This window comes from Centroberyx affinis, unplaced genomic scaffold, assembly GCF_046629955.1.
Source record: "Centroberyx affinis isolate AG114_WGS23_722 - 3 ecotype Tasmania unplaced genomic scaffold, CSIRO-AGI_Caff_v1 ptg001590l_1, whole genome shotgun sequence".
Lineage (NCBI taxonomy): Eukaryota > Metazoa > Chordata > Actinopteri > Beryciformes > Berycidae > Centroberyx > Centroberyx affinis.
Genome location: NW_027280039.1, coordinates 249,589 through 274,258, shown reverse-complemented (window position 1 = coordinate 274,258; position 24,670 = coordinate 249,589). Strand labels below are relative to the sequence as shown.

The 24,670-nt window shown below is 42.5% G+C and overlaps 1 protein-coding gene across 1 annotated transcript in view; it reads left to right on the top strand.

The window, feature by feature from the left end:
• LOC139651083 (1-phosphatidylinositol 4,5-bisphosphate phosphodiesterase beta-4-like) overlaps positions 1-24,670 on the top strand; it is a 78,541-nt gene that overhangs the window by 36,808 nt on the left and 17,063 nt on the right. Inside the window, exons 4-22 of the mRNA XM_071527928.1 lie at positions 1,201-1,298; positions 7,418-7,498; positions 8,739-8,798; positions 11,107-11,250; positions 15,169-15,248; positions 15,696-15,749; positions 15,898-15,979; positions 16,268-16,368; positions 16,876-16,933; positions 18,029-18,137; positions 19,335-19,545; positions 19,936-20,029; positions 20,298-20,377; positions 20,612-20,696; positions 20,818-20,908; positions 21,021-21,133; positions 23,467-23,481; positions 23,661-23,805; positions 24,297-24,381. Of these exons, the coding sequence (XP_071384029.1) occupies positions 1,215-1,298; positions 7,418-7,498; positions 8,739-8,798; positions 11,107-11,250; positions 15,169-15,248; positions 15,696-15,749; positions 15,898-15,979; positions 16,268-16,368; positions 16,876-16,933; positions 18,029-18,137; positions 19,335-19,545; positions 19,936-20,029; positions 20,298-20,377; positions 20,612-20,696; positions 20,818-20,908; positions 21,021-21,133; positions 23,467-23,481; positions 23,661-23,805; positions 24,297-24,381 (1,772 nt within the window). The 5' untranslated portion in view covers positions 1,201-1,214. The remainder of the gene's footprint in view (positions 1-1,200; positions 1,299-7,417; positions 7,499-8,738; positions 8,799-11,106; positions 11,251-15,168; positions 15,249-15,695; positions 15,750-15,897; positions 15,980-16,267; positions 16,369-16,875; positions 16,934-18,028; positions 18,138-19,334; positions 19,546-19,935; positions 20,030-20,297; positions 20,378-20,611; positions 20,697-20,817; positions 20,909-21,020; positions 21,134-23,466; positions 23,482-23,660; positions 23,806-24,296; positions 24,382-24,670) is intronic.

The following is a 24,670-nucleotide window of genomic DNA, read 5'->3' as shown; positions in this document are numbered from 1 at the left end:
CATGGCAAGGAACTGCTTTAGAGAAATCCTGTGAGAGTGTGTGTTGACTGTGGGTCAGAGGAGACGAGTGTGTTCGTAAAACCACTCGCTCATGGACTGAGCTCATTACATATGTATCCATATTTGACAGTTTGCAAATGTCATCCATATTGGTTATTTCCTGTTGTTGCATACTATATAATACATGTGCAGTAAATTCCATGCAGTAAATTCCAGATGATTTTGGCCAAGTGCCTGTAATATGTTATATAATCACATAATGGCTACTCCTAGATTTTCCACTTGTTTATATTGTCATATTTTAGAATTAAAAACACAGACACTGATTTGGTTGTGTTTATATTCCAAACATGACGTTTTACAGCATGACGTTATATTTCGTTTGTACATTAGCTTATTAAATTACTGTGGATGCAGACATCAGCTGTAACGCTGCACACTATTTGGCATCTTTGTTTGGCTGAAGCGGATTCAAAGTTTGGCCTTTCTAGTGTGTGCGTACAAACCGTTTTGAAGTTTAGTTTGACGCTCTTTTCCCTTGGTGTAACGTAATCATTGCGATGTAACACAGTGAGCAACATGGATCTCGTTCCAAAGCCAGTCAGCACATTGTTTATTTTTAATACTGTGACCTGTTTATTTGTCATTTCATGTGCTCAGTTCATTACTCATGCTCCTTTGGGAAACAACACAAATTGTTCATCACAATCATTTGTGAGGCAGTAATCGTCATCGCAAAAATCTCTACAGCCATGTTCTGGAGGTGTCCTGGGCCTAATCTAATGAAAAATCTGTGATGGCAGGCGCCCACTTGAGAACCCCACTGACACACCGACTGCTCTCTCTGTAACATCAAAGCTAGGTTTCTGCATAGGTGCTCAACCCCAAATAACACAACAGACTAGCACATCAGATTCTGTATATTGGTAAATATTGTCCATTTAGTTATTGTGTTTCTCAGCAGAAGATATTCTGGGAGCAGCCCCTGAATGGCCGGGCACAGTAGCTGTGCTCAGTGAATTCAGGATGGCTCTCAGACCACAGCAAAACAGAAGGCACACAATGTGGGTGTATATGTTCCAGCAAGCATGCTGTCCTTGAAACTCCCACGGGCCTTTGCACCTGGTTGATACTGTTTTCTAACTGACTGTCTCTCTCTCTCTCGCTCTCTCTCTCTCTCTCTCTCTTTCTCTGTCTCAGGTTTGTGAGCAGCCATGACAAAGTCCTATGAGTTCAACTGGCAGAAGCACCTGCCTGAGTTCATGCAGGAAGGTGCCTCCTTCGACAGGTTTGATGAGGTAAAAATGATTTATGCTTATGCTGTGTTACACACAAATATTACTAAACACAAATATTATGAAATATTACTAGAGCAGCCTCATAACCTGCTAATGCCAGATTCATTGCACATTATAGTATATTATGACATTTATTTTCTGACACAGTTATGACGTAATTGTAATGTGGTTACGATGTGCATATGATGACTTACAATTTGTTACAACCAGCAATTCAAGATAGCAGCAAGTTGTATTTTAGAATATGAATGAGGTCAATAACCTTGTTGGTAGCCTAGGTCATTCGCTCTGACCTATCATCATCCCTCACCGCAATGACTGTTCTCAGGTCAGGCATTAGCACACTCACACACAGACACACACACACACACACACACACACACACACAAATTAGCAGGGGCGTATCCTTTATGGCCTGGACGTCATTGTTTTAGTCAGAGCTGTAGCTGCAGGCAGGCCACATTGATCAGCCTCATTAAGAAGCATCGGTGTGGCGACTGCTTGTCTGCACCACATCTACTGAGGGCCTTAACTAGCACATTGCAAAGGTTGTCTGTGTGTGTGTGTGTGTGTGTGTCTGTGTGTGAGAGAGAGAGACCTATGTTTCTGCATCAACAATTGATAATTGTCTTCATTGATTTATTATAGCTATAAGCACTTTTATTATCAGTGGATATGAGCCAATGCCAATATTGGGCCATTGAAAAAGATTTTGACAAATATTGGCCAGTAATACTAGTATCTCCAAATATCTGTCTTGCTCTAGTGTGCGTTTGTCTGTGTCTGTGTCTGTGTCTGTGTCTGTGTCTGTCTGTGAGTACGTGTCCGTATGTACGTCTGTCTTTTCGCCCACGTTTCCTCTTACTAACTTAATCAGGACAGTTAGATAGGACATTTGCAGAGCAAAGACAAAGTGTGTCACACACACACGCACGCACATGCACACACACACACTTGCACACATCAGGAAATCCCCTCAGTCCTCTCCGTTTATGTGGGCATCAGTGGGGGGAGGAGGATCCCTCTTCGGCAGAGAAGAAAACTTGAAAGCAGTGTAGGAAAAAGCATCATCAAATCAAAGGCCATGTCAAAGTGAGCTGTGAAACTGGGCCGGCATGCTTGTGGATTAAGTCCTCAGTGTGTTGCCGCTGCGGTTGTGAGCCTGGCTTAGGCCGGGCAGGGCTCAGGATGGCCTGAATGGCAATGAGATAGACCTAAGTCAGTCACACTGAACGCTGATACATCTATCATTGCCATGTGTTTGAAGTGGTACAGCTCTGTCTTGCACAGCTGGCCTGGTCTCCCCGATTCCAGTGAGATAATTATTACACCTTTATTCACGAATATTGACTCTGCATCCCCTTTAGCACAATCTATGTCTCAATTATCTCAAGGCTCAAAAAAATCCTTCACCTGCGTCTCCCATTCAAGACTGAAGTGGATTTGACAGGCGAAATCAATACGGAATCACAGCTTTAACCTGCATTCACCTGGCCAGTCTGTTTCATGGAAAGAGCAAGTGGCGGAAATCTTTAGCACACACTTTCACACTATCATCATTTTTGTATGCTGAAAAATGATAACTTATTCTATAAGCGTGAAATCTCATATAATAGTGAAATGTCACTTGGCAGTTCACTCAAACCAATCAATGTCAGTCAAAAAAAGCCTGAAGGCAGTTCACTCATTAGGGAAGTGGGATAGTGATTTTGGTGGTTAACCCTTGACCCGCCTCTTTCATCTTCACTCCACTGAATATGAAATGGCATTTCTCGCCTCAGACACCATGTATGTGTAGACAAGGAGCAGTGATATCTCCCATCTAGGAAAATGCATTTCTGTCTCTCTCTCTCTCTCTGTCTCTCTCTCTCTTTGTGTTTATATGTGTGTGTGTGTGTGTGAATAGCTGTTGCTCTGTTGCCTGGCTAATAGAAAGCCTGCGGGGGACATCTGTGTCGATTAAAATGACGTACGCCAAGTCCACCCACAGACACAGACATACTGTCTCTTTTTTTTTTTTCTCTCTCTGTCTTTATCTCTGTCTCTCATGCGGGCGCACACACACACACACACACACACACATGCATACACACAAATATGCTAAACAGAATGGATTTTTCCACAAAACACTCTCCACTCACTGAAGCCCCGTGGAGTGACAGATGGTAGAGACAGGTAGCGTGTTTGTGAGTGTGTGTGTGTATGCCTACATTATAAAGAGTGCGGGAACTGCTATCGCTAGGGGGAGTCTCTCAACATTGTATGTCTTTATCTCTATGCTGTCCCCAATAAAACCATCTGAGAGATAGATAGAAGAGCAGTTTGATGTCCCAGAGTGCCTTTGTTACACAGTTGTGTCTCTCTTTGAATAGAAGCACCTCTCTTCGTCTTGTCTTGCGTTTTCTTTTGCTTCCCCACTGCCTTTCTTTCTTTCTTTCTTTCTTTCTTTCTTTCTTTGACTTTATCTCACTCACTCTTTATGTGACTCGCACCTTATCTCCCTCATCTGGCCCGTTGCTCTCTTGGGTTTTCTCAATAGCTTTACCCCGGAGAGAATTAACCAGAGGACATAGAGGAGGCTTTGAGCGCCCCATAGATCTCCGATAATACATCAATTGTTGTCTTGGAGCATGCTGTTTCCAGTGTGCGCCCTGTCCGGAAGCATGCGGGGGACTAATTGGAAGGGCTTGAGGGGCCATCATGACCGCTGGAGGTCAAAGCTCAAAAAGATGCTCAGTCATCCTCTATACCCAAAGGACTTCCTTTGTGTGTGTGTATGTGTGTGTGTTGCACCCAAGTACCCCACCACACCCCACCCCCTACACACACACACACACACACACACACCCTTTCTTTCTCTCACTGATCGGAAATCAATCACATAAGATCCTGCAGATTTTTCCTTGTGGTTTCCATGGGGACTGAACTGCCTCATGTTGACATACAACCAATGGAGGAGAGGAAAACAAAATTGTGAGATCAAGGACACTGAAAACAGAGAACACACTAAACAGTAATTTATGTTTAGTTGCTTATTCTACTAAAACACTACATAGTAGTGTAGTTTTTGGATCCAATACTGATCCACTCAACTCTTATTACTGGTTACCAAATACTTAATTATATATAATAATTAATAATAATATTAATTAAATACCTAATGTTTTTGTGGTTTTTTAGCATATGTGTATTATTTTATTTTTTTTAAACTGTCTGATTTGTTTCCATTTGAAGAACAAACTCCTTTATTTCTTCATCAGCTAGTATTACAATTAATATTTTTCAATGAGGATTTATCTTAATCTACTAGCTCGAATAATATTTATTGATATGAGCTGGTAAGAAATAGGCTGATACAGAGTGTACAAGATCTAAAAATGATCTGCTCTATCCATAAACACCACTTACTAGACTTACAAGATGAATCCTGGTGTCTGTCCTCACTGTTAACTGTCATAAATGATTCATTGAGAAACAGACTAGAAGTTGATTGTGAGGCATCAAAAGCATGTTACAAGTGTATCATAAGGATATTCACACTTTGCTTGCATTATTATCAGAAATAATCAGACCTTAACATGATTTATAATGCATTGTGTCTCCTTTGAGGTTGGACTGAGCTATACAGAAAGCATTCAGTCCTGTTTTTGCACATAGCTGAGTAGAATATTATATCATGTTCTGATTATGATGCGCTCATAATGTGCTTACTGTGTGCATGTAATGCCCTGTAAGTCAAGTCAGTTTTATTTATATAGTGCTTTAAAATACAAAAACAATTTGTAGCACAGTGCTTTACAAAATAGGGGGGTTAGAAAACAGGGAAAAAAGGATGCAGGGCTTGGAACACCAACAAAATTAAGACATAAGGGAAATAAGAGCGTGGTTAAAAGCATGAAGTAAGAGCAATAGAGCATGAAAGAACATGCTAGACACAGTGACACTAGTTACCTTCCTCTTCCCTGTCTAATGCTTAATGAGCATCATTTTGGCGACGTGATACTGATTTATTTTTGGATAAAAGGAACAGGTGATGACCACGAGAGGAACACTGTAGGATTTCAGTCATTTTGCCATCTTGACTGTAGAGCACCAGCTGGTGAGAGGAGACAGAGCGACGTGACATGAAACACTTCCTGTGTTTCCATCACCCAGCCAATGGCTCATGTTGGTCTATCACGCTGGAGGGCACGTGTATGGGTGTGTGTGTGTGTGTGTGTGTGTGTGTGTGTGTGTGGCTGATTGTGGGTGGGTGCGAATGTTTTATGTTCCTTTGATGGTCATTCATGTGGACATAAATAAACAAAAGTGTTTGTGTGTGTGTGTGTGTGTGTGTGTATTTATGTTGCTATTGTTTAGTTCCCCTTGATGGTAGTTAATGCAGACGTACATAAATCATTCATGCGTTTTTTTCTGTGTATGTGTGTGAGCGCGCATGTGTGTGTGTGCGTGTGTGTGTGCATGGGAAGGTCAGATGCTCCCCTCTTTTATTTCAAATAAAGTAGTCTGGCTACCTTCGCCTTTCCTGTTGTAAAGAGCATTGTGATGGATGGGAGAAAAAAAGAGGAGAGGGATCTACGGACAACACACACACACACACACACACATACACACACACCGAACCGCGTTTGCCCAAGCACTCAAGAAAGAATGTAAACGTGTGAGTTGGAGCCAGACTAGCATAGCCAGGGGGTCTCTATCCGTCTCATGGTTGGATCCTCTGCTAATTGTTCCTGTGTGTGTGGAAGGACTGAGTGTTCCCATAAAGCTTTTAGCTTCACAAGAATGAGCCTTCTAGTAGTGTAACAGTAGTCTGCTCTCTGTTCATAACACCGGGACTCAGGGCTCATTTGGGACCATCTCTTTCATATACATGGCTTTACTAGGCTCCGTGCAACTGAAGCCTCTGCCAGTCTCAGCTCAGATGAAAGAGACTCGAGCTTTTAACTGTGCTCATATTGGTTTTGCTTTTTCCTAAATGGAAATTGGGATGTTTCCTATTGGGTTTTATGGTGGTTTTAGATTACAGGATAAAATAGTCAGAAGGATGGCCAAATAGTGCTCAGATAACAAGCCAACTCATTCCTATTTACAGTAGTGTATCTCATGGCAACAGCATCCTGAAATAATAAAGTATGTGTGTGTGTGTGTGTGTTTGAGAGAGAGAGCGCGTGTGTGTGTGTGTGTATGTCACACTGTTCTCTATTGCTAATATTAGAGTTAGTGACCCAGCTGCCATCTCCCATTCTATTTTTTCCCACTTATGTTTTATCCTTCTCAAATGTGCGAGATGTGTGATTTTCAGTGCACACTCCCACCCACCCACACACGCACACACACACACTCTGACTCAGCCATTCACCAATGCAATCATAGCTTCCAGTGGCGGATTGAAATGATTGAAAAATGTTTGGGTAAGATAAGCCGGCTAATGTTAGTAGATTTTCTGCTCCGACACTCCTGTTGAACTGAATAGGGGTCACTCTGTCTTTCACACCAGTTGATAGATGGAGGGCTGTGTGTGCACTAGCCCCATAGCAGCCTGGCCAGCACACTTTTGGATCCTTCGCAGACAAACACATGCGCGGGCACACACAGTCATATATATACACACACACAAACACACGCACACACACACACACACACGCACACCTCGCCCAGGGTTGTCCTCTGTCTCCAAGGCAGCACTGTGTTCCAGCCAGATGATGTTTGCATTTAACAGTTCATGGCGTTCACATTTATCTCACTTTGTGTTTGCCCTAGCAATAGGTTTGATCTTCTCTGCACGCAACCTGTGTCTCTATGTGTGTGTGTGTGTGTGTGTGTGTGTGTGTGTGTGTGTGTTTGTTTGTGTGTCTGTTTGTATAAACTGTATGTATACATATACGTATGTGTGTGCATACTTTGTGTGTGTGTTTGTCTGTGTGCGTGTGTGTGTGTCCCTAGGCAGGTACATCTTTGAAAATGAATTAGAGCTGCTTCTGTTTGTCTGGTTGCGTAAGCCCTCAGTGTGTGTAGAACAGGTCGGCTGTTTAATGTCCCGCCGTGTCAAATAAAAGCCTGTGATTGATGAGCCCCCCCTCTCTTATAAAAAAAAAATGCTTTTTTCCCCTCTGCAGGACCCGTACGTCTTCGAGCCCAACTGTCAGATGAGGGTTGACGAGTTCGGCTTTTTCATCACCTGGAAGAGCGAGGGAAAGGTATAACCTCCACCTCTCCACCTTTTTTTGTCTTCTCTTCTGCACCGTGGGGTCTTCCAAAGATACAGCTTGCTGAGTTCAGGAGACAGTATTAAGTTCTCAGTAGAAAAGAGGCTTGTCTTCTGGTATTTTCTGGAAATCATTTTGCAACAACTTCCTTGGGCCCTTGGAAATTTTATTACATTACATTACAATTTTATTACATTTGTAGAAAAGTATGGTGCAGTGCGCATAATCATTATACTGAATTGCCACTCAAAAACACTGTAAATTATATTATGAAATTGTGCTGCATTATGAAATGGCTTCTGGTGTTTGACAGGTGAAAAATGCTTCAGCTCCTAGAGCAGGAGCACCCTCTCTAAACTAAACCCCAAACACAGCAAACATACAGCCACACACAGGAAAGAAGCCACGTGGCATGTTAGCTCACACTCACATTGATTGAATATGCTTCACTGTATGTTTTCCTTTCTTAACCTTTATCTAACGAGGCAATTTTACTAAGAACACTTTTTCTTTCTTGCAGCAGCGACCTGGGGGTGTAGTGACAGGCGGGGTGTTGAAGTGTCTCTGCTTGACAAATAGTCTGGTACTGCTAAAACAAACAATTCAACATTGTTTTATCCACATGACAGAAAAATGTGGGAGATGTTGACTTTCATTTGATAACATCCAATGATGAAAATAATCCTTAGATTCTATTGTTTTTACATCTACAAGGACTGAAGATGGTAGGTATTGAATAGTCCTGGATTTCAGTGGTTTTCTCTATTTGATTGCCCTTTAATATTCTCCCTAGTCCACTGCTGCTGCTGTCACTCATCAGTCCACCATAATTGGCTCCTCACTGGGAATCAAACTCCCAAACTGATCCAAATGAAAGCATGATGCAGATCACTGGAACTCCTTGTACGTTTCTTTATCTGTTCGCATTAGATAGTGTCATAACAACTAATTTCACAATATATGAAGGGGTGTCAGTCATAACTGGGTCATGCCGACCTATGTTAAGAATAACTGTCGTCAGATGAGAAGAGGTTGTGCTGTTGCTGCTGTGCGGGGCATTAGAATCAATTGCAAAAATCAGAAACCAAAGGCACTGACCGTCCTATCTCTCTGTCTGTCTCTCTCCCTCCCTCTATCCCTGTCTCTCTCTCTTCCTCCCGCTGTCTCTCTGCATCTCTTTCTCCCTCTCTCTTCCTCTCCCCCTCTGTCTTTCTGTCTCTCTCTCCCGCAGGAGGGCCAGGTTCTCGAGTGTTCCCTCATCAACAGTATTCGCGTTGGAGCCGTCCCAAAGGTGAGACCTCGGGAAAGACAATTTCCTCGACTCTGCTTCCACAACCTTCATGCTCTCCACCCACCCCTCCACCATTCAATCTCTCCCTCCCTCTCTCCGTCTATTTCTCTCCTGACCTCTCTCACTGTGACAGTCCAGGTATAATTCGGGGAGACCGCAGCATCAGGCAGGTCATCCATACTTTAACCGACCGAGGCTACGGCAGTGTATTCTATCGATCATCCAATCCGGGACTCGGTTGAGTTTTCACCGTGGAGCGACTCTCTCAAATACCAGATTCACCATGGCCGCTTCGAGAACATAAACATGAAATATTTAAGTCATCAATATTTATAAGACACTGGCTGGGTGTAGCCCCAGGTTGTATCAGAAACTTGTTTTCGTGGCCTTGGCTTGCGCTTTTGACCCACAGAGGAATAATGAACGACTGTGCTTCCAGCCCTATTATGATGGGCTGTCATAGAGCCACTGGGTCAAGGAGTTCACACTTTGGGATCAAAAGCTCACTGGTACAACACGTTCTGTCTCCGTCAAAATGACTTTCCCTCATCCAGTAATGGTAAGCTGATCTCCAAATAGCCTATGTGCACTGACTAGCTGCATTACATCTTCATATTTTTAATGCAGCTGGCAACTAATCAGTTATTTGTTTAGCTGATACAGGGCTAGACACACACTCAAATACACACACAAACAAACCATTATAGCTTCTCTGTGTATTAAATATTGATTCATCCAGTTCAGCCTTGACAGTGACACATTGTGCGGTAGTATTTGGCATCATGCAGGCTAGATGAATTATGAAACGTGCTATGGGAATGCCCATATGGATGCCTGCCTCTAATTAGGATGTACTTTCTCAGAGAGGTGCAGACCCTAAACCTGTCAAGCAACTAAAAAGTCAGAAGCCTGAAGAGACACACTGGTGTGTACACATCCACCGCCAGGTTGTGTGTATATTGTTGACAGAGCGGGAGGTGGTCTGTTTGTCAGTGTGTGTGGCCGTGTGTGTGTTTGTGTATGTCCGTGTCTAAGCACATGTAGACAGTAGCTGCAGCCTGACACCACGCCCCCATTTGCTGAAAGGCTGTATGGTGCTGTGTAAGTAGCAGACAAAGAACAAGTGATACCAGGGGCTTCTCCTCTGAGGCTAACATGGTTATACAATCCCTGGGAGCTGTTTCAGCTAATCCAATGAACGAGAAAAGATGAATGGCATCGAAGGATTTCTGGCTGAGGTTTTAAAACGCCAGAGCCTGTCGCTTGTTGCCATTCATTCAATCACGCAACAAATATCCATTACTATCTTCCATGGTGGAATACCAAAATTAGATTGAAAAGATGAGAGGGAGCTGTCACTCTGTGTTTTTGGACAATGATATGCAGTCATTTGGGGCTGAACTGTCTTGAGGACTGCAGATTATTCTGTGAAAAATAACCAGGGTTTTTGCAAGCCCTTAAAATAATTGAAAAAGCTTTAAATTGTCTTTATTTAAAACCTTAAAAAGCATTACACGGTCTCAACTAGAGTAATTATAGCTCTTATTTTTCTCATTAAGTAATACAGGGTTATTTTTAATTAAGTTTAATTTTGATGCAGTAATACAATTAGATAGTGGTATTGACAGATTCTTTATATTTGGTCATATTTAGTGGAGGCAGAATTGGAAAGTAAGACAAACAAAATGAAGCAAATTCCAAGAATTATGTAGTTTAACCAAAAGATGTGAATGGGACCAAGAGTAGCGCCACTTTTATTTTCTTATGTTGTATTACATTACTTGCAGTTCCAGTTGGTCACATTAAGTTTGACCCATATGCATGTCCATTCTTACATTAATACTTGGCAGGGCTAATACAATATGTCAAACGTGTCGGACATCATCATATCCCTAAACGTTTAATTTCCTGGTGTCCTTTTTCTTATACTGCTCTAAGCTTCACAACTTTTATTAGCTATGTTCAATCAGAAATAGTCTGTTCTTGCTAGCTTCTTGTTTCTTTATTTTGGTTGTTAAATTGGTCTTAAATCCGTTTCCAGGTTCCAAATTCCAGCACTGAAAAGTCCCTACAAAGTCTTCGATTTGACTTTCTGAGGCCCGCAGATTCCCTGATAACATTCACATGTTTTTTTCATTCTCATTGTTCTGTTTTCCTCTCTCCCTCTCTCCATTTTTCTTTCTGTGGCTGTTTCTTTGCCTGTGTTTTCCCCACTTATCTCTGTTTATGTATCTATTTATCTGTCTGTGTGTCTCTGTCTGTCAAGTTCTCTGTCTATTGAACTCTCTCTCTCCTCTCTCTCTCTCAGGACCCTAAGATCTTGTCGTCGTTCGAGGCCATAGGGAAGACAGAGGCGGACTTAGAGGGCTGCATCATCTGCATCTGCAGCGGTATAGACCTGGTCAACCTCAGCTTTATGTTCATGGTGGCTGAGAACCCCGACACAGCCAGGGTAAATATCTTCATGCAGCCGAGCTCCACACGTCTTTCAACAGCGACACATCGATCCATACGAATGACTTTGGATGTGAAATGACACAGTGACGATGACTTTGAAGTGCAGACCTTGAGATTTAATTTGATGGTTTTTCATATCATAAGTGACAAGTGTAAGGGGTCAAAACATGAGTCAGTGTGGCATTGTCTAAATACTGCTGAGGTACACTCTATGTCCAGTTTGTTTTTACAAGGACAGATCGAACTTTGTTTTGTGTAGCTATATATACTGAGGGATTTTTGTTTTCCTCATACATCCTCGGAGCAGGTCGGCATACATACTGCTAGGGACTGATTTATTATTGATAGAAGATTCCTTTGCAGTTATTTGTTTATATATTGGGTAGGATAAGATTTCTTTAGTAAAGGTTTTGATGAAAAAATAAACACTCCCCGAATGAATTCCAGCCCTGCTCTGCACTGTTGGGACCAGGTATCAAACTAGAGAACATTTAAGATAAATTAAGATGAACTTAGTTGCCAATTTACACGAGGCAACTGGAATTTATGTTTTTGCATAGGCGTAATCGGTGGGGGGGGGAGACGTGCATCTTGACTTGTAATTATGAAGACTTACAGTAAGACTTGACTCACGACTTGCCCTGAAAGACGTGTGACTTGACTTGAGACTTGTCTCAAGTGACTTGAGACATGACTTGGACTTGCCTCGAATGACTTGAATTGGACTTGCACCAAAAGAAGCTCTGCTGTCTAATAGCTGGACCATAAACACCTGTAGCCACACACTAATGGTGACTGTTGTTTGAATAGATGCACCACTTTAACAAATAACATTTAGAGCACACACACACACACACACACACACACACACATACACACAATGTTATGGTACCTGTGGGGTGGGGTGGGGTGGTATAATACACTGTGTTTCAAGTTCTCATTAATTATCTTCTGGATTATATTGTAATGTGCTTTACATTAGCTTGCTCTCATGTGACTTGGTAGATGTGAAAATGTAAGTTAATGGAGCATTATAGATCTACAATACAATGCTAGTGGTCTTTAAACAAGAGAATGTAATATGTGTGCATATCTCCTATATGCATACACACACATACATGTACACATACATAGTTCTGTTCACCGGCCCCCTGCAATGACAATATGCGCTTCCTCAGAGAGATCAGAGCACTAGGTCACTGCTAGGTGGCTCCCTCCCCAAACTGCCTACCTGTCTCATAGGGAAGGCCAAGCTTAGATTTATGTCTATGATGGTCGGGAACACCAACAAAGCTAACTCTGCCCAGCACTTACACAAAGTTCACCCCTAATTCATAGAAGCAACATACAGGCCAACAAGCACACCTGGTCCACTCCAGGTCCACATTGGTGCTGTTTCCACAGCATGAGCTCGCAGTGCAAATATCTAAACACCAAGTATACATCAGTGAGTCATTGCCAGCATTATTGTGGCGGCCGAGCACCCAGACACAGCAGAATATTGAATTCAGACACGAAGCAAATTGCCAGGTCAACGGTTCATATGCTGACTCCTACACAACGCAGATTTGGCCTTGGTTCACTCTGTTGAATGGAGAGATTTGGAGTGAGTCATTTCTCGCTTTCTCTCCCCATCTCTATCACTCTCTCCCCTATCTAGCTCTCTCTTTCTCTGTTTCTCTCTTTTGCACTTTGCCTTGTTCTCTCTCTCTCTCTCTCTCTCTCTCTCTCTTACGCTCACTCTCTCTCACTTCCCACTGTCATGAGTAGGTCTGTGAGAAGTCTGGCTGCCTCATTGAGGAGAGAAATATCTCTCCACCTTTCTCCTAATCCCTCTCTCCTCATCTCTACGTTTCTGCGTGGGCTCAGACAGAAGATCCCCACTCACGCTCGCTATTTCATTTCTCTTTTCTCTCTCTCTCTCTCTCTCTCTCTCTCTCTCTCTCTCTCTCTCTCTTTCTCTCTCTCTCTCTCTCAACTGAACTCACACAATAGCAGACATTACAAATGCTGACCTCTGCTGGCAAACCTCCAGAAAATGTACACATCCCTGTACAGCCCATAATACACATTTGTATAAATAGATTCAATTACTCTTTTCTGGGGCTGGACTGTTCGGGCAAGAATGACAAGAACCTAAAATATGCAAACCCCGCCCACCTCTCCAGTCAGTGGCAGCATAAAAGTCATGCTCCAAGGGATTCACTTAAACATAAAGCCAAGCGATTGTCAGTTCTTCATTGCAATGTATAGGATGACGGTTCAACATTATAGGCAGCTTCAAGGCAAAGAAAACCTGTGGAGAGAAAAAAAGGCAGCTATCTTATATTCTGTGAAAATCCAGGGTGGCCCAAAGGCTTAGCTGTAATTGAAAGACAAGAAGCCAAAGCAAGAAAAAGCACTTTGGAAATTCGAAGTCAAGTGAATGTAATTTTTCTCAGCTCGGGGGCCATCTGCTAGACAGATAGCTCAGTCAAACCTGAGCTAAATAACAGACAAATATGATTTTACTACATGAAAAAAGAGGGGTGTTTAATTTACCTTGTATTTTACCTTAACCTGCAAGGGATGTCGTTCTCTATGGCGGTTTGTCTGGTGAGATCGTTCATGTGCTGAGAGAAGTAAAGAGTAAAGTAAAAAGTCAATTCAGTATATTCAAAGACCACAGCTTTGACAGAAAGATTGAAGGATGAGGACCATACTTCAAGATCACAACTAGTTTCAAAACACTGAAATAAACAGTATATTTCATGCCAGTACAGATCAGTTGTTTTGGCACCGCAGTGTCAGTGTTCGTGCTTTTCCCATGAGAGAGTGTGTTTGTGGTGATGGGTGTTATAAATGGTGTTTGCACTCCGGAGCGCTCAGTGCCACAGGGTTGGCAATGATATACGTACAACAGCCTTCAGCAGGCAAGCCTGAAGGTCAAAACACACACGCACACACACGCACTCTCACACACACACACACACACACACACACACACACACATTCAGGTACATGCACGCATCCCCTTTTAATCACATTCATTCCTCCTCTCTCTCTCTCTCTCTCTCTCTCTCTTTCTCTCTCTCTGTCTCTCTCTCTTTCTCTCTCTCTCTTTCCCTCTCTCTCTTTTTCACCCACACACTCACACACGCACACACACACACAGACACAAACACACAATGACACCATTACCACCTCGCAGCATGCAGGTGGCCCTAAGTAGCAGACCTCGGGAGATGACAGAGTTATTTACATCAACAGACACACACGCACATGGACACACGCACACACACACTCACACACACAGACGGTTCCAGGGACACCACATGCCCAAACAGACCACCCCTGCTGCACCGTTTATCGTGGTTAATGTTTTTGTGATGATGTCCGTAATAATTTTCTGAGAAAGTGGAGGAGAGACAGAGTGGAGAGAGAGGGGGAGAGATGGAGGGAGAGACATTCAGAGATTGGAAGGGGAGGGGGGACAAAAATATTCTGATTATCTTCCTCGGTGCTGTTTTGTCCCAGTGGACTGGGCTTTTCTGTCTTGGAAAGCACAGGCCTTCTCTAGCTGTTTGTTTACCATCAGTGCTCACAGCCTTGCAACAATTCACTCTGTTTATCTCCCTGTATATATATGTGTGTGTGTGTGTGTGTGTATGTGTGTGCGTGTGTGTGCGTGTGCGTGTGTTCCCGCGCACGCTTCTGTGTGTGAACTTCATTTGCTTGTGTTTATCCCCCAAAGGCACCCACTTATAAACACAATATGCACCCTGGCTACCCTCTTGGCTACTGTGTGTGTGTGTGTGTGTGTGTGTGTGTGTGTGTGTGTGTGTGTGTGTGTGTGTGTGAAAGTCTGTGTTTGTCTGTGTGTTTTTGAGTTCAAGAGTGTGTGTCCTGAATCCTTGTGGTTGTTTGATTACAGAAGTGGACAGAGGGGTTGAGGTCAGTGATTCACAACTTTAAGGCCAACAACGTCTGTCCCATGACCTGCCTCAAGAAACAGTGAGTACCACGCACTACACACTCCCAGGCTGTCTGCATGTCCTGAAAAAGTCTTAAAATATCTTGGATTTAAAATTCTAGAACTCAAAATCCTTGGAAAATGTAAGATACGTTGAGTGTTGAGTTCAGTTTTAGAAGTCTTAAAAATTGCCATTGTGTTCTTTTTCTAGTGAGAAATCACCCCTATCATTTCGGCCCGTTATCTGTGGGACAACATTTTTTTAATTAATTAATTTCTATTTTCTTTTTAACATTCATTTCAGTCATTCTAATTAGCATTAAAAGGTCTTAAAAAGTCTTAGATATAACATGATGAAACTTGCACCTTGACTCACGCAGGCACACTGTGCTTGTTCTCTCACTCCATCTCTCTTTCTCTCTCACACTAATCTGTGTGTTTGCATGTGTGTTTGTGTTTGTATGTCTGTATTTGTTTCTCTCCTTTAGTTGGATGAGAATGTGCTTTCTGACCAACGTGAATGGGAAGATTCCTGTGAGAGGGTAAGAGGAACTTGATCAGGTGTTTTGTTTCAACCAATATGCCAATCTGTACCAGACTCGTCATTCAATTGTCTTCTCTCTCTCTCTCTCTCTCTCTCTCTCTCTCTCTCTCTCTCTCTCTCTCTGTCTATCTCTCTCTCTCTCGCAGCATCACGCGAACGTTTGCATCAGGGAAGACAGAGAAGGGGATCTTCCAGGCTCTGAAGGAGCTGGGCTTGCCCAGTGGAAAGGTCAGACAGCGCCAAACTTCGGACCGCTGCTGTTGATTTTACAGTAGCTGTTGTCTGCAAACAATAGATTTGATGTAGTGTGGTTTGAAGACAGCAGCTGTGTGCACAGATACTGCTAACTATAATATCTATCTATGTACCGTCCTGAAACAGCAGATGACATGCTGTTTTTGTCGGATACATCTATCCAATTCATACTCTACTGTTTTTGTGGTGCCTGACGCTGTGTTTTTTGGTAAGTGAAGAGTTCTCATGTTCGTGGTTGGCGGGGTTGTTTATCATCCGCAGAATGATGAGATTGAACCGTCTGCGTTCACCTTTGACATTTTCTACGCCCTCACACAGAAGATCTGCCCTCGCACAGACATAGAGGAACTCTTCAAGAAGATGTGAGTCTCCCGTTTTTAACCTGCGCTCACTGTCCTTTTCCCTTTTGCACCTTAAAAAGTAATAATGTTCTAAAACCTCCCAATAAATAACTCAGCTGCCGGTACCCATGTGTCTACAGCACGGATTGCATTTTATCCGTGTTACCTTGGGTGCTAAAATAGAACGATGATTTCCACTGTTAAATATTCCCCTAGTGTGAGCTACTGTGTCTTGCTGGAAATAATCAGGACAAATGTTTCTGCGCCTGCTGTACTAACGACGTCTGGACAGCCTAACCTGCTTCCACAGTTCAACATTAATTACGTTCAACCTAATGACAACATTTCATAAATGTTATCAAGAGTGATGATTAACATGTTAAGGCTAAAAGTGTAACATGTAAGTGTGATCCCCTTTAAAACAGCTGTTCTGCTTTCTAATTTTAACTGACTGACTGTCTGACTGACTGTGAGGGTTTCTATTTTAAGAAGCATAACATTTTGTTTTTCTAATTAATTCCTTTGCAGCAATGGGGACAAAACTGATTATTTAACTGTAGACCAGTTAGTCAGCTTTCTGAATGAAGTAAGCTCTTTATCATTCATTAACTTCTCTGTGTGTTTGGCTTGCCCATCCCCCCCCCTGCAAATCCCCCGCCTTACCCCTGTCCCGCTGTGGGTAGAAGTTGCCCTCCGGCCCAGATCGAGCATCATTAAAACTTCTTCCCCTTATTAATCAGAGGGACAAAATATTAAACTGACTTCCAGTCAGCCTGCAAGGGCAACTTCATCCAACTCCCCTATTCTGCATGCCCACCCTCATCCCGTTGCCCCCATTCCCCCTGCAGCGGCTTGCCTCCCGGTGTCTGATTGGTGTTGCCATGGCAACGGGAGGGTAGAGGTTTCCGTCCTGTTGCTTCCTGCTCGGCTCATCTTGCTTCCTGCTGTCTGTGTCTGTGTGCCGTGGCCGTGCTCTTTTCTGTGGCTGAAAACCTGCTTAGTCCCTCCGCTGTGCGGTTGTGTGTCAGCTATTTCATCCCCTATTCTGTGCATCACGCTTTAATGGACCCACCAATAGAGCCAAAACTCTAGTTAGATTTATTCCCACCTGGCTTTCTGGGTGGGCGGTGGTCTTATACTGATTTTTTGATGTTATTCTCTCATTAAAATAGTGCTGCTTTGAACCTTTCCAACACAAACAGCTTCCTTCCCTTTAAGCAAACACTTACCCACTGCCCTAGCTCTGCACATGTTAGTGTGGCTCACGTTTTCTTGTGAATATATCACAGTGAAAGATGTGTATGGTACGTCCTGTCTAGACCTTAGTGTTCTCTATCCAAGGCCATATTGATGAAGCTATTAAAAATATGAGTGCTGATTCAGAATAACTGGCCAGGTCACTTTGCTGTATAAATCTTGGTGTGACTCCAGAGGTCACCTGGTCTTAGATCAGCACTGCAATTCATGGATACATTAATCAATGTGGGCCCTGCTGGTCCTTTCTCCCATGTCGCATTGTTACTTTGGCCTTCCTGTTTTGTGTTAGTGTTGGTTGTTTGTCGTACTTTTTCTGTGAGTGGGTGAAGCAGCTTGTGTTTGGAAATAAATGTGTGTACAGACAACTTTTGTGTAGATGACTCTCTGTATGTTTGTGTGTGTGTGTGTGTGTGTTGTTCCCCAGAACCAACGCGACCCCAGGTTAAATGAGATCCTGTTCCCATTCTACGACCCCAAGAGAGCCATGCAGATCATCGAGAAATACGAGAGAGACGCAGAGCTGAAGAAGAAAGGTAGGAGAGAGGCGTGGAGGGAAACGGGAGGCAAATTAATATTTTAGGCTGTACTGCCATCTGCCTGTGAAGCTTGGAAGCTACATCACACTAGATCATTGGCATAGTGCTCTCCCGGTAAATTTTAAACCCGGGCCTTATTTTCCTAGTTTATACCATCATGAAGACTTTATATACCTCTCCAATACACATGCAGAGGGCCAACATAATCTCCAACAGATGAACCCAAAAAGTGATCATAACACTCACACAGCAATGGGACATACCTACATATGATTTTTCAGTTATCCATTGCCTGAAACTTGCATATATTGCAGTACTAGACATGTTATTTTAACTAATGTGAGCTAGTAGACTGTTCACGTTCTCTGGTGCTGTGTTCATGTTGTAATTAACAATAGGATATTTGGGATTGTTTTTGCGGGTCATGAGTTGTCATGAGTTGTGGAAGTGTGTCAACACAAGTGCAAACATAGCAGGGAATCCACCAATATCTACAGTCCAGGGTATTAAAAATCTAAATTATCAGTTATATTCACAGTAATACAATCAATCATACTTACAAAAAGTGAGAAATATCTGCTGTAGTTTGTTTGTGGTTGATTTTAAATTCATAAATACATTTTTTTCATAAAAAAAATCAAATTATTTTGGATGTGGGCGTTCCAACGAGTAAAAACACAGAACGCTTTCAAACTGAAGGAACAAAAGCCAGTTTGTTCGCTTCTTCCGATATGATGTGAACGCAGCAGAAGACCGGCAGCCAGCAAAGTAAACAAGGAAGTGTGTGAGCAATGCTGAAATTAAATGGACTATTATAACTGCAATGTCATAATGATTGTTCCATCATAGCTATTTAAAGACACGTGTAACTGCAGTATGTGTGTTATTGTTTTGAAAGGACGTGTTTTATTTGCTTTTTGGGTTTGACTGTTTATAGATTGTGTTTGCCCTGTGTGTGTATATTGGACAGAATTAATGTAATCAATCATCATGTTGGCAAAAACTAGGAAAATAAGGCCCAGGATAAAAATAACCAGAATTATCCTTTAAGCTTGTGAAGAAGATCCAATCCAAATAAAAAATGTGGATGAATAAGTCTTTGTAGTTCTAGGTGAAATGTGAGAAAAGCGCCATCGTTGTTTAGCCTCCATTCCACTGACTCCCACCGCCCCCCTTGCCCCTCCTCCCCTCCAGGCCACATGTCCAGCGACGGTTTCTGCCGGTACCTGATGTCAGACGAGAACGCGCCAGTGTTCCTGGACCGGCTGGAGCTGTACCAGGAGATGGACCAGTCGTTGGCCCACTACTTCATCAGCTCCTCCCACAACACCTACCTGACGGGCCGACAGTTCGGAGGGAAGTCCTCTGTGGAGATGTACCGCCAGGTGCTGCTGTCCGGGTGCAGGTTGGTACTAAGGCAGGGTTAGGTTTACAGGCAAGGTGATAGACACGTGAGAAAGCGCAGATACACACATACATCACACACATGCACACACACACGCGTTTATACAAACACAAACACACAGGAACATAAACAGAGTGAGTTTATGCAAGGCTGTAAATACACACATTGAGAAAATGAGAGTGTGTATGCATATTGTAGATAAAATAAGATGAAACTGTAATGATCCCCATGGTGAAACTGGGTATACAGTATGTTTGATATTATATATTACATGTGAATGATCTATTATGCATGTGCACTGCACTGTGTATGCATTAGTGTGTGTCTGCATATACTGTATATGTGTGCAGTGCACTCCAGTGAAGGTTGTGTGTGTCTCTGTCCTGTCAGATGTGTGGAGCTGGACTGTTGGGACGGGAAAAGCGAGGACCAGGAGCCTATCATTACTCATGGCAAGGCCATGTGCACAGACATCCTGTTCAAGGTGAACACACACACACACACACACACACACACACACACACACACACACACACACACACACACAGAGACGCACATGCTCCACTCTCTTGAACAGTTGCGAGGGTCTTGCTTGGCTGCTTTGATGTTATTTCATGATGTAAGTCTGCCCCCATGTGTCGATAGTATGATATTGCATCTGTCACAGCTTCTTCCTCTCCCTCCTTTTCTTCTTCTTCCCTTTCTTCCACTTCTTCTTTATCTTCTTCCTCTTCCTCTTCATCTTCCAACAGGATGTTATCCAAGCCATCAAAGACACAGCATTTGTCACGTCAGAGTACCCTGTTATCTTGTCCTTTGAAAACCACTGCAGGTAGGTGTACAGTTTGTTTGAGTAATCACTGGTGGATATTTCCTCCATATTGATCCTATAATAGCAATCACTGAGAATACAGAAATGTTTATACCTGACCTGCAATATTTAAAATATTATATTTCAGAAAAACACATGATTTTGCTTGCATGTGTGTGTGTTTGTGTGTGTGTGTCTGTGTATGTTTGTGTTTGCATGTGTGTGTGTCTGTGTGTGTGTGTGTGTGTTTTCCAGTAAACCACAGCAGTATAAGATGGCCAAGTATTGTGAGGAGATCTTCGGGGACTTCCTCCTCAGACTGCCTCTAGAGAACTTCCCGGTTAGTACTCGCTTCCTGATCTACATTACCTGTTAATCACTCTCCAAGTTTAATGTTTTGGATGGTAGTCATCCATATTGAAACATGTGTGGCTAGATGTAAGCCTTGTTTTCTCTTGTAGATTGAAGCTGGGCGGCCCTTACCTTCCCCGAACGAACTCAAACGCAAAATCCTAATCAAAAACAAACGCTTGAAACCTGAAGTTGAACAGAGTACGTACACAGCTCAGCCTGTTGAATGGTCCCTCACACAGATTGGCTGTCAATACCTATGGGGAAACCATCTTGTGTTGACTGTGTATTTGTGTGTGTGTGTGTCATACAGAGCAGCTAGAGTCCTTTAAGAAACACATGGAGGCAGGAGAGACCAACACCCCTGCCATCATACTGGGAGAGGAGAACGAGGAGGACACAGAGAACGGTCAGCTATCTGACAGTGTGTGTGTGTGTGTGTGTGTGTGTGTGTGTGTGTGTGTGTGTTTGCGTATGTCGGTACAGAGCAGATTGATGCTGAAGTGGACAGGACATCGACTGCTGTTTCTCAAGTTTTTTTTATTTGTCAACCCAATTGTAGCTTGTATATCTTTTCATGATGAACATCTGGGCCTCTCAAATGTTGTCATTTCCCTGTATCATCACAGCGTTTTACTTTTTTTTTTACTGAAAACAAATATTTAGTTCCCCTTCACTATGCATTTAAATGCACTTAACAGACTGTAATGATACAAGCACAAATGTGATTTAGAACAGGTCTGAATCAGTGAACAAATTAAACTAATTAAAATGACCTTTAGGGCAAGAGAAATCGTTAGAATAAGGGAGAAAAGCTGTGCTGCTCTGCATGGAAGTTTAGACAGTTTTCTACAACTTTTATCCATTTTAAGGTCATTCATACTGTATGATTACAAATAATATATTGTGTATGATGATACACACATACAATGTATAATGCATGTAGGTGCCAGGGCACCCCTGAAAGCAAGAGCTTGCTTAGTGTGTTGCAGCTTGTATAAATACAGTTTGAATGAATCAAGGAGCAACTGAATTAATAATAACTCCCTAATGTTTGGGGAAGGTGGTTGAAGGTTAATTTGTGTGTGTGTGTGTGTGTGTGTGTGTGTGTGTGTGTGTGTGTGTGTGTGTGTGTGTGTGTGTGTGTGTGTGTGTGTGTCTATATGAGTGTAGGAGAGAAGGAGCCTGAGGACAAGGAGCTGAACTCGGAGGCTCCCAGCAGTCTGTCAGAGGAACCCAGTGAGAAGGAGGCCAACAGCGTTTCCCAGAGTAACACTGTCAGCTCGTCGAAAGAGGAGCGCAGCAACAGTATCAAGAAGGTGGGCTGGCCCTTTGAGGATTGACTGGGCTCTGAAAAAAAACAAAAAAAAGCTTAAGACCATAGACCTGCAGTACGCCACTGGGCAAAGAGATTTAAAAACTGCTCCAGCATTGTAAGTGGGTTGACACCTTCCATCACTTAATAGAAAGCTTGTGGTCAGAATGAAAGTCCAATAATGAAGCAGTTGTAACTTTGATCCCTGCGTCATCCATATGTCTTTGACAAGACACTGAACATCTATCTACTCAATCATTGTAAGTCACTCTGGATAATTGCCCAAAAATTTTAATATTTTAATGTTGTCTGTTTTTTTAGAATTTTAAAACATTTCCTTGAAAAATGTATTCTGTAAAACTCTCTTACTGTGTTACCTAGTCAGACCCGCACCAGACAATCTGCCCCTCTGCCTTCACACCCACGCTGTGAACGTCTGTCCCTATCCAGGAAAGTGCAAGACTGGGCAACCCTAGCAACAACTGAGTGGCTCCATCGTTTAAAGCTAGTGACACCAATTCCACAGATACAGTGTAATTATTGACATGCCTTCAGAACAATAGATGTCAATGTTGAGGACGATAGAGTGGGGGAGGCGAGTGGAAGGGTAGCACTCTTTTTTTCCAGTAGTGCCACTTAATTTTTTTCAAAAAACAAAACAAAACAAAAAACACGAAAACAAAACAGCCAATTCTCTTCAATTTCCCCCCCAAAAATGCTAATGCCATTTTCTGTGGTTTTTCTAAATTTATTGAAGAATATAGGCTATTTCTGATAAAGGCTACTCCATTCTAGCATGGCAGAACTGGAAGAGCTCCATTGCTGTCACTCTGCCCTCGCCTAGATATTTTTGGTCAATCTCATTAGGAATCAAGACTGTCTGATGAATGCAATTTGGTCAGATCAGCCACTCAAGCTTTGCTAACGACAATTAAAATTGCAGTAAACTGATGTATAAGCTTACACAATCTAATGCTGAAAGGTTAGAACAGGTTAGAACAGCACCCTAATGTAAAAAGTACAAAGTAGAAATAATCGTGGTTAAATGATAATCTATCTCGACCAGGACTGAAGCTCGGAAAAGTATTAAAAAACTAGCAGAATAAGCCAGAGGTTTTATGGAGAGTTTGCTTTTGGATTGAGCGCACACCAATGCCACCAGTGGAAAAAATGAGTCTGGAGCCCTGTTATTGTAGGCATGGTAATTATTTCAGTAACATACAGTAAGGCCAGTTACATGCTCAAATTATTGGATCCTTTTTTTTCTTCAAAAAAAGAAATCATCGTCATTCTAGATATAACGTGCTGACATGGGAATTGAGAGGGAATGTGTGTGTGTGTGTGTGTGTGTGCGTATTTCCAGGTGGCTGAGGATGAGGTGACGGAGATCTCCGAGGCCACAGAAGCAACAGACGCCACAGACGTTTCTGAAGCATCGGACCAGGACAATAACAAGAAGGCAAGCACCCACCTGCCCCCCCCCCCCCCCCCCCCCCCCCCCCCCCCCCCCGACACAAACAAAAATCTGCCATGCCTCTCCTGTATGTGCGTGAGTTCCCCCCTCAGTGACCTATATAGATTATGACTGTGTGAGACATAACAGATATTGGTGTGTGTGTTGTCACCCGTCCTGTGCAGGGTGGGGAGGCAGCGGAAGACTCTGAGGAGGCTCTGATAGCCCAGTACACCTACGTAGGAGCCACCACCAACATCCACCCCTACCTCTCAGCCATGGTCAATTACGCACAGCCCGTCAAGTTCCAGAGTTTTGATGTTGCAGAAGGTAAGCTTTGTGCTGAGTCTTGTGTATTTTGAAATTTTGTATTTGTTTTTACTGTGATCATCAAATTATGTTTTACCCAAATATGTGGAAAATTTGGGACCAAGCTACGTATATAGTTAAAATACTGTATAATGTCCTGAAAAAGTTGAATGACACTGACAATACAGTTTCTTCTCATGCAAAATATTATTTGGTAACAATTAATAATGACGTTTATTCTCAATAATTTCGGATTGGATATAAAAAAATCTTTTTTGGTAAAAGTTGTCCACATTTTTAATTGCAATTCAGGAAATCCACTTTCTGAAGTGATATAAGTAACAAAAAATTGCTTTCTTTCTTATATTTCTGTCTTGTTCCAGCACTTTTTCACAGGATGTTGTCAGGGCATTATGGTTCTGACTCTTGCTCTCCTTGCTGTTAGTTACTTGTCATGATGGTGATGTAGGAATTGAAGCTTATTCTACTGTTCTACTGTCCCTGTCTTTCAGAGAGGAACATCCACCATAACATGTCATCTTTCAACGAGTCCGTTGGCCTGGGCTATCTGAAGACCAATGCCATAGAGTTTGTCAAGTATCCTTTGATCTGCAGTGAACTCATAGTCTGTTGCATTACTTACCAAAAAAATGGAATTGCCATAAGCAGACATGGAAGCTTTCTCAATGCTGCTATTAACAAGATTGTATTTTGGATCCGATCAGTGCAAGGTAGATATAATATAGTGGCTAAATTGTTTCAGTACGTATTTAATTACTGTATCAGAAAATCTTAATTAGTTGGGTTTTTTTTAGTTTGTGTTAAAATTGATATACAGTATGTTCTCTTAGAACAGAAATGAAAAAAAACTTTGAGTTTTAACTTT